Below are 10,896 nucleotides of genomic sequence, written 5' to 3'. Positions count from 1 at the left end.
AGAAATCATTCGGTTCTTCGGGTACCCAAGATCGACTGTGTATGATGTCATCGCAAAGTACAATGAGTCAGAGAAGTCCAATGAAGGTGCGAGGAAAACCCACTCGAAGGAGCACGTTGTCAGGACGCCCGACATCATTCAACGGGCTCAGAAGCTGATTTTTGAGGATCCAGGGCAGTCGATCCGAAAATTGTCGTCGGTTGTTGGTGTGAGCGAGAAAACTATGCGTCGAATCATTGAGGAGGACCTCCGCTATAAGTCTTACATAATTAAAGTGAGACAGATGCTTTCCGAAACCGCCAGGACAAAGCGAGTTGGATGTTGGACAACGTCGACATGTTTTGGTCGAAAGAATTCTGGCCTCCCAACAGCCCAGATTTGAATCCTTTGGACTTCTATGTATGGAGCGTAGTTGAAAGGGTCACGAACAAGTCCAGACATCCAAACGTCGCATTATTGAGAGCCGCTATTGAAGCGGCATTCACCGATATGGACCGTGACACATTAAAGCGCGCCTGCGCACGCTTCAAACCGAGAATGGAGGCGATCATTCAAGCAAGCGGGAGATATATTGAGTAAATGTGTTCTTTATGGCCTTACAATGTGGTTAAAAAAATTTTGTAAACCTTTTCGTTTTTGCAATAAAAAATATGTTTGGAAAAAATGTATAATTTGTCCGGATTTTGGCGCCGCACCCTGTATATAAACAAAATGTATTCATTTTTAATTACATAAACTTGACAGACTTTCAATAATTATATATTGGGAGTACAAATAAGTTCCCGCCGTTTGACAAAAGATAAGTAAGTTATGGTTGAAATTGTCAGATGTAAAATGTCACATCGTAGGACATCTGGCAACACCATAACCTTGAAATATTAGCGATTTTGTATCAGTATCATATAATTTTTTTCGTGTGAAAATGTCGAGTTTTGAGCCGAATAAGCGTCATTTGCGGGAACTTTTGATTTACTTCTTTAATTTGAAGAAATCTGCAGCTGAGGCGCATCGATTGCTTATATAAGCATATGGTGAGGCTGCTTTAAGTAAGAGAAGTTGTCGTGAGTGGTTTAAAAAGTTTAAGAACGGTGAGTTTGACGTCGAAGATAAAGAACGTAGCGGAAGACCGAAAGTGTATGAAAACGCGGAATTGGAAGCATTATTGGAGGAAGATTCGTGCCAAACGCAAGAAGAACTTGCACTTACATTAGGAGTGACTCAACAAGCAATTTCACATCGTTTAAAATCGTTGGGAATGATTTAAAAGTAAGGAAATTGGATTCCATATGAACTGAAGCCGAGAAACGTTGAACGCCAATTTTGCATATGTGAAATGCTGCTTGCCAGGCATAAACGAAAGGGTTTTTTGGCACTACGATAACCCAAAGAAGAGGAAATCATGGAGACCACGTGATCATGCTTCAACATCGACAGCCAAGTCGAATATTCATGGAAAAAAACTCATGTTGTGTATTTGGGATCAGCTTGGTGTATTATGAGTTGCTCAAACCGAACGAAACCATTACTGGAGCTCTCTACCGAACACAATTGATGAGATTGAGTCGAGCACTCAAGGAAAAACGCGCGCACTACTACTCCAAACACGACAAAATTATTCTCCTGCATGATAATGCTCGTCCACATGTTGTGGCGCCGGTCAAAACCTACTTGGAAACACTCAATTGGGAAGTTTTATCCCATCCGCCGTATTCACCAGACATTGCTCCCTCTGACTATCACTTGCTTTGATCGATGACGCACGGCCTGTCTGAGCAGCACTTCACATCATATGAAGATAACAAAAATTGGGTTGATTCGTGGATAGCCTCAAAAGATGAAGCGTTCTTCCGACGCGGTATCCGTATGCTGCCAGAAAGATGGGAAAAAGTAGTTGCTAGCGATGGACAATACTTTGAATAAATCATAAGGTCCCGTTCTTTCACAATAAATGCCCAATTTTTTATAAAAGACGGCGGAGACTTATTTGTACTCCCAATGTCTTATTTTTTTAATATTTTATTACAAAGAGTGCAAAGGTATTACGTCACATAATTTTATATGTATAACTAAACAAAAGAATTTTAAAATGATAATAAAACGTGTTGTAAACTTTTCTTTAAATTTAATACTTCGTAGTCATGTCTTTAGGAGCAATCATTGCAGCACAACGACAAGGTATCGATGCGATTAAACTAGAAATTCGATCTTGTAGTAAATTTTGCCATTGAGTTTATAAATCTTGCCATAATTAAGCCTTATTTAGATATTTCTTATTTCCTGTGTGTACTTTAAGTTTTTGCCATAAATGATTTTGATGATTCGATTTGAGGGTTCAAGTTCGAAGATTCCGATGACTAATCAAGAATTTAGATTCTTTTAGAAATAAGAAATTCTTTTATTAGTTTTGATGAATGCTTGGATCATTATCTAATCGCATGGTGTCTTTTAATTTGCATATGAGAACATGTGCCAATATATTCCGATACACGATAGTGTCCATACTATCCTTGATCTTGATTAATGGACCAACTCCACCATAAGAAAATGATCCTTAAACCATTACGTTACCTCCACCATGTTTTACGGTCAGAATTTGGTACCTTGAGCTATTTCTAATGTCTATCGAACGTTGTACATATTTTCTACCGTCATTTAATCATTTAAACTCAAACTTTGACTCATTAGAGAAAAACACTTTTCGCCAATCAGCTTCAGTTCAATGTTCATATTTTCTGATAAAATCAAATTAAGCTTTTCTATTTTTTGCACGAATGAATGATTTTTCAACACTAATATGTCCTATCAGTTCCACTTCTTTTAGACGTCGAGATATTCTACTCCGGATTAGCAAGATTTTCTTCTAATAATTCTCGATAAATATTCAAAGCACTTTTCTAACACCTGCTATCAGTTTTCTTTTAATTATTTTATTGATGTGCTTTGTAGCTTTATAAAGTCTACCGCATAATGTCTACTGCGTATGAAGTCTTCGCGTAATTGAAGATTCGTACAGGGTGAATATTATATACCGGAACACCTGAATATCTCGAAAACAAAGCGTTGTATAAAAAAATGTTAAATACAAAAGTTGTAGGGTTTAAAAAGATCTATTTTATGATATTAGCAGTTTGACCTTGAGTTGCGTCATAAAGATCAGGTCAAGGTCACAATGATGTTTTTAAATGGATACCCCCATTTTTTATTGTATATTCTTGTAGCTTATCTCGAGAGCTTTCCAAAACACTATACTTAAGTATTTTTTCGTTAAGTACTTTTCGAGTTAAGAGGCTTCAAAGTTACGCTCTTTAGCATTAGCGCGCGTGGATACCGTAGTGACGAGCACGAACGCGCGCTCGTATTAATAGTAAATAGCGTAAGGCTGATGGCCTAAAAAACGTAAACGCAAGGGCAGCTCTCGTTTACCGCGCTTGTGTTTACGTTTTTCTCTGCCTTAGCTTACCTTAATCGGCCGGATATGATTTTCCTCTTGCCTTAATCGGCCGCGCGCTAATGCTAAAGAGCGTAACTTTGAAGCCTCTTAACTCGAAAAGTACTTAACGAAAAAATACTTAAGTATAGTGTTTTGGAAAGCTCTCGAGATAAGCTACAAGAATATACAATAAAAAATGGGGGTATCCATTTAAAAACATCATTGTGACCTTGACCTGATCTTTATGACGCAACTCAAGGTCAAACTGCTAATATCATAAAATAGATCTTTTTAAACCCTACAACTTTTGTATTTAACATTTTTTTATACAACGCTTTGTTTTCGAGATATTCAGGTGTTCCGGTATATAATATTCACCCTGTATATTTCGGCACTGCGGCAAGCAACTGAAGTTGAAGCAAATACGTACGAAGGAGTTTCATGTAAAAATATAAACAAACTGCGCTTATAAAGTCACAATAAAAATATGGCTCAATACTTTTGAACGCAGGTAAATATTATGCAACTAAATCAATAGAAAATATAATTTAAAAAATTTATTAAACGTATGATGTTATTATACGTGTGATTCTTACTTCAATTATTTTAGATAATTAATATTGAGAGTAATTCATTATTCTATAATATATCTTTAAAAAACAGTGAACAGTTTGACTCAAAACCTTTATACGCCATTGTATATACACTTAATTCGTGCATCTTGTGGTTTACTTAATTTAAGCATCTTAAATTTCTCACTGGTTTTTGATGATACAAAAAAATTGAGGACAAAGCTCATCGTTTGAGAGGGCTATAAAATTATGACTACAAAGACATTTTAGTCATTTTAGAGTTTTGAAATTCAAGATATTTTTTTTTTAATAAAATGATATGTCTGCGGGCTTTTATAGCTAAGAGGAATCCAACAACTTATGACAATATGACCTTTAAATACTCTTGAACATAGAAAATTACGTATGTTTAAAAAAAAAGAAATGGAACATTTATGCTCCTTAACAAAAATTTATTTAAGGAGATCTTTAAAATAATGTTCTTCACGACATACATACTTCCATATATTTTTTAAATACGATGTATAAATATTACTCTTGTCTTTTCTATTATTTCTGAATTTATACTTGTACATGTATCCAAAATGCGCTCTCTCGTGTTCTCCTATGTAGTTAGTACATCATTGTAAACAATGTTTTTCAATATTTTCCACACAAAAGTTTAGAGAATTAGAGGAGTTAGAGGATAAAGATTAGAAGATTTAGAGGAGTTTAAATTAGGCCCTGATAGCCAAACGTGCCAAAAGCAAATTTAGGTAAAGCGTGCTGCAAGTTTTCTCCACAGAATAACGATAAAATTGCAGCACGATTTGCTATATTAAGTAATGTCGGCAAAATGTATGCAATATTGCGACACGACCTGTTAGCAAGCGTGATAGCAAACTGCTGATAAAAACCGGACAAGCTATCATTAGTAGTATAACGGCATATTGATAGCAGAAACTGAGCAAATCGTGCCGAACAATGTGTGATGACAAATTTGCAGCAAATAGCGAAGATGTGCCGAGCAACGCGTGACGGCAAATTTGCGGCAAAAATCGAACAAGACGTGCCGAACAACATATGGCAAATTGACGGCAAAAGCCGAGCAAGTTGTGCCAAATCTCATGCAACATAGGACGACAGACTTGAAGAACCAAAGATCTCGAGTTCAAATCCAATGTGAGCAAGGAATTTTTTCCAAGACAATATACACTGAGATACTTACGTTCTACATGATTAGGAAGAGTTCAATAATAAAAGCCACTGGTGTCATCTCTAAGACACAAATAGCATTTCATAGAACTAAAAATTTTAACTAGGACAGTCTATCTACTGATGATGAGATATGCCTAATGCAGAAAATAAACTACATCACTAGTTATATTTTTTTGTCTAACTATTAGGTAACTTATATCCTCATTAGGAAAAGTGATACTGCCTAGCAACTAGTTTTGTTTGTTACCATAATTATGTTGTTTCTTTTATCTTATTATTAGTTAATATATTGCATATAGCTATTCGCAAAAGCGTTACATTATTGGTTCATCACTGTCTAGTTACTCTAGCTAATAACTATGTGTATGTGTCTGTTGGATACAATTTTATTATATAATGACTAGATTCTCATAAGGTGCAAATTCTATTCGGGTAGTTTTGGCCTGTTCATAGCCGGCACATCTTGCTCGATTTTTGCCGTAAATTTGCCGTCATGCGTTGCTCGGTACATCTTGCTCGCAGTTTGCCGTAAATTTGCCGTCACACATTGCTCGGCACGTCTTGCTCGCTGTTTGCTGTAAATTTGTCGTCACACGTTGCTCGATACGTCTTGTTCGGTTTTTGCAGCACTCTGCCCTCAAGTAATTTCGGCATGCTTTGCCGACATAATGCCAGCATAATGGCAGTATACATGCTGCAAATTTGCTGCAATCCTATGATTGATTTTGCCAGCGATTTGTCGGCATATTGCTGACATTTTGTTTATCAGGGACGAGAACGTACAATGAATGTATTCTTCCTCTTCCTATCTAATGTTCCGGAAACGTTTCGTGTAAAATTGTATGTGTAATGCGTACATTATAATCAGAACAACAATCATATTGATACCACATCAACGAGTTTTTAATCATACCTCTTCCAATAATTGTAATTATTGGAATTGTTAGGACGAAAAATAATATTTTGGCCATTTAATGTACCGTTAACAAAGAAAGAGTTAATGATTTGATTTTGTAAAATACCATACATTAAAGTTCCATTTATTGACATTCTATTTGTTAAAGTTACCTTGTATTTTCAACGGACCAATAATGTACATTTCTTATATTTACTTGTTCATAAATAATAATAAAAATTGATTCATCAGTAAATAATATTCTGTTGAAGAATTCATTGACCTCCAATTGTCATAACGCCCACTGACAAAATTCGATTAATAAAATCATTTCCATAAAGTTCTTGATGCAAGAAAATATGGTATGGATGAAATAAGTATGGATGAAATAAGTAGTCTTTAAGAATACGTAAAATATCTGCCTTGGAAATACTAGAATCTTTTGATCTGTATTTGTCGAGAACTGATATGTAGATTGTGTGTTGCAGTAGCCAAAATAACAACTTCTTACCTTTCAAACAAGATCGAATTTTTTTATATGAACAAACACTTCTAGTTTCACGAAATTTTTTGATAAGACGATCAAAAGCGGGTATATGTTTTTCAGAATACCTCTAAGCCATATATTCTCTGCGCTTCCGTAAAACTTTTTCCGTTTTCACCGTAAATAAGAAGCATTTCTATTTTCTTTTCATCTTTCGTATAATTATCTCCTTAAGGTAGTTAGGTCAAAAACAGTGAAGTCACAGATCTTCTTGAAACTTGTAGCAAAATTAATTTAGGTATTAATACGTATGTGTGTTAAATATGGGTTCAATTAACCGTATAATTTTCGAAAAATTACCGCTTATAGTTTACTCTTTTTCTCGATATCTTACATGGCGCTGACATACAAAAAATAACACGTAAACGCGCATTTGTCAGTTGCAAATGATCTACAATAAGGATTAATACAAAAATTTGGCCAAAATTAATTGAATACTTACAGAAGTACATACTTCAGTCTCAGCGAAATTGGTCGTACATTATTAGAGTATGATTAATCAGCAAAAATAAGTTTGGCTTTTGCTTTTTCGTTCACGACCATGCTTTACGGATGTGGCAACGTTGTATAGCTTGGCGTCGCATAGCGCTAATAAAGATGCGACGTTGCCACGATCTATAGTTCCGCGACTACAACGCAATTCAGCATACTGTTTCTTTTTCTATCATTTTATTTATTTTATAGATTTTTACTATTCTGAGAAAATAATGTTTAAAAATATGTTTTTCACTTTTACTTAAAAGAATTCATCGGTTGTTGAACCTTTTATTTAAAATCTAATTTTAACTACCACAGTTGGGAAACAACTATCTTAATAAAAAGTGCGTGTTATCGTGAATTTATTTTGTATCGAAATTGAGGTTTCCTTTCCGCGATGTTGATTGGCTGTCTTGACTGTCTCGATTGACTCGATCCGTTGCGACTAGATTCATACTGCTTGCAATTGTCAAAGAGACATTGATCTATCGCACTTATGTATATGTAAGAAGAGATTTGTGTGTCTCAGAAGAAGAATCTAAATAAAAGAAAAAGAAAAAAGGGAGAAAGAAAGGAGAATTTTTATAGGTAGATATATATATATTTCTATATGTGTATGTGTTAAATTTCTTTCGTGTTTCATATGCGTTAGTCTCTAATGTATATATTATGTATGTAATTTAACTTCACATGTAATAGCGGTTTTTACTAATATAGCCAATAATATTAATTTCCAATCCTGTCTATCAATAAGTCTACTATCACATATCAGCCCGTGATATTTTATTCACTTTTATTCTTTTTCATTCTGTGCTATTTTTAACCATTTGTTCATATTTATTATTTTGTCATTGCATCATTAGAGGATGAAAAAATAAGTCATGGAACATGAAAGAAAAAGGGGTAAGGATAGGTGAGGATGATAGAAAAAACGATATGGAATAAAAAACAATAAATGTGAGTAGAAAAAATTCAAATAGTAATAGAGAGAATAAAAGTATTATGATGACAAAAGAACCCCGCCAAGTCCCAGCGATGCATGTTCCCCAAAATGGGGCGGTTGAATTTGGGGTAGTCATGGGGAAGTTGTAGATCTGGACGAGCTGAAAACGAAATGGTGATTTTTACGTTGCACTGACACACCGTTCTCGAGATATCCGGCCCGGAAGTCCAGGTGCCGAGTAAAGTCAATGAATGTACTAAAGGTTTTTTGAAAGTCAATATTGAATCTTTATAAATGACGATTTTTACGAAAAGCCATTTTAAATCAAATTCTCGCAGTCAAAAACAATTTATTGATATCTTTACATCATTATACATTGATGAAACAAATTGGTAAAAATTGCGATATCTCAGCGAAAACTTATCCAATGATCTATAGCTCATTTTAAAGCTAATACTATGGAGATTATAGTGTATATTCCTATTATTAATTTAAAAATTGATAAAAGTCAAAAATCAGTCAAAAAAGTGAAAAATCTTCAATGAAAAAATGAATTTTCAAGTACCTAGTGTTTGAAGCGCCCCCATTCGGCCATTTTAGATGGCAAATAAAAAATGCTTTTAAATTATTTTAAGAAAATCTATCAAACTTTATTTTAAACCATTAATCACATTTTTAGGACTTGAAATGACCATTGGGCAGCCATCTATAACAATTAAAATTTAAAATTCCAATATTGGCCACCTAGACTTCCGGACTGGATATCTCGAGAACGGTGTGTCAGTGCAATGTAAAAAGCACCATTTCGTTTTCAGCTCATCCAGATCTACTTTTTCCCCATGACGACCCCAAATTCAACCGCCCCATTTTGGGGAACATTTTGGCCGGGCTCTTTAAGGAATTATCCTTGTGTTACTTTTAAAGAAAGAAAATGAAGAATATCTTTTATTATAAAACAACAAAGAGAGGAACAGAGAAGGATAACAGAAATAGTAAGAAGAAAAAATGGAGAATAATTAGATTAATTATTCTCTTTACCATACGGTCTTCCATTTTTTATCATTTTCTTTAATTCTTTCGTATTCTATGACCTATTCTTATTTCACTATAAATATATTTTTCTTTTTCTAGTGAAAAACATGTAAATTTAATGTTATATGATCAATAGCGCGCTCGTGTTGTTCTAGTTTATATTTAAACTCTGATATTGCGAGAATTTCAGGAAATACTAAATTGCAAAAGCATTTCATGATCATGCATGTTTACAAATATGATACATATTATAGAATTCAAGATAGGATATTTCCGATTAAATTGACAAAGATTTCATAACATCAAACATACATTTTACTATTTAGAAAATCGTGAAATGTTTTCGTAGTTCAATATTTCCTGAGATTTTCGCGATCGATTAAAGTATGAATAATTACACGAAAGAAAAACATCTCCTTAAATAAATTTTTGTGTTAGCATGAATGTTTGACTTTTCTTTTTCACAAACATACGGAATTCAAAATCATTTAAAGATCATGTTGTCATAGATCGCTGAACCGATGTTGGCTATTAAAGCGCATAAACAAAAACATGTAATTCTATTTTAAAAAACTTATTTTGACCTTCAAATTTCTAAAAAAATGGCCTTGAAAAGAAAAAAACTTTGTCATTATAATTGCTTCTTCAAACGGTATAGCTTTTTGCTTACATATTTTTTTATATCATCAAAAACAAATAAGAAATTTAAGGTGCTTGATTTAAGTGGGCCACCTTGTATTTATAGGATCCTTTTTTAAACAAGCCAGTCGAATATCTCAGAAACTGAATCTGGCAGACAAAAGTGTTTGATGCACGCGCGTCCACACAACACACACGCACGCGCACACATACGCACGCATACACACCCACATACAAGAAAGTAAGGTAATATATCAGTTTCCTCTCCTTAAAACGAACTGGAATGTTCACAAAATATCAAAAACAAATCGGTACCAAACCGGAAACCCGTAACAAATAAAAACACACCTTGTTATACCTTTTAACTTTTGTCTGCACCATTTCTTTTACATCTTCGACGAAAAAAGGATTAGAATTTAACTAATTACGTGATGCAGCTTATACAGAGTGTTTGACGATACATATAAAACTTTTGTGTACATGCAAATTAAGATTGCGCGCAATCTTTTTCAATTAGTAACTAAAAAATCTACGTAATAATTTGCAAAATAGAAAGAACTGTTTTGCTCAAATTGACCTGTACAATGTTGTAACAAGTACGAAATACAAATCGTACTTATCGTTACATCTTTCACTGTATTCCACGTAATCTTTCACCATTCTTCTTTAATTATTAACTCAGAATTTTAAGTGATTATTTGCAAAATAGTGGAATTTTTATATAGTTTGATCCAATCCACATGTACAGAGTTTTATATATTTATCATTACACATACACGCGCACGCGCGCGCGCAAACACACACACACACACACACACACACACACACACACACATATATATATATATATATATATATATATATATATATATATATATATATATATATATATATATATATATATATATATATATATATATATATATATATATATATATATATATATATATATACAGGGTGTCCCGCGTAAGACGGACCAAAAGAAAAATATAGGTAGAACACATTAAAGTGAACAAATATTATATAGGCTATTTTTCAAACAACCATGTAAAATTTTGAGATATTAATTAAAATAGTTGAGCATATCAGAGCGCGGCGACACGGCAGGCGGGACATACGGCTCGCCGCGGCCGGCGAAGAAAATGGATGATTGCTCGCGGGCCTATC

General features: G+C 33.9%; 1 protein-coding gene across 6 annotated transcripts in view; it reads right to left on the bottom strand.

Annotated features, from left to right (window-relative positions):
- Nucleotides 1-10,896, bottom strand: part of LOC116852611 (ribosomal protein S6 kinase beta-2-like) — a 66,284-nt gene that overhangs the window by 15,368 nt on the left and 40,020 nt on the right. The window contains exon 12 of one of the 6 annotated variants that reach the window (XM_032833133.1): nt 3,703-7,653. The exons of the other annotated variants lie outside the window; for them this stretch is intronic. Within the exon in view, the coding sequence (XP_032689024.1) occupies nt 7,641-7,653 (13 nt within the window). The 3' untranslated portion in view covers nt 3,703-7,640. Of the gene's footprint in view, nt 1-3,702; nt 7,654-10,896 lie in introns of those variants that run through there. 6 annotated transcript variants of the gene reach the window in all.

This window comes from Odontomachus brunneus, unplaced genomic scaffold (assembly GCF_010583005.1).
Source record: "Odontomachus brunneus isolate Ranch 3 - 2012 unplaced genomic scaffold, Obru_v1 Obru_scaffold_240, whole genome shotgun sequence".
Taxonomy (NCBI): Eukaryota; Metazoa; Arthropoda; class Insecta; order Hymenoptera; family Formicidae; genus Odontomachus; species Odontomachus brunneus.
Note: the sequence above shows the minus strand (reverse complement) of the source record. Positions and strands in the feature narration are given on the sequence as shown.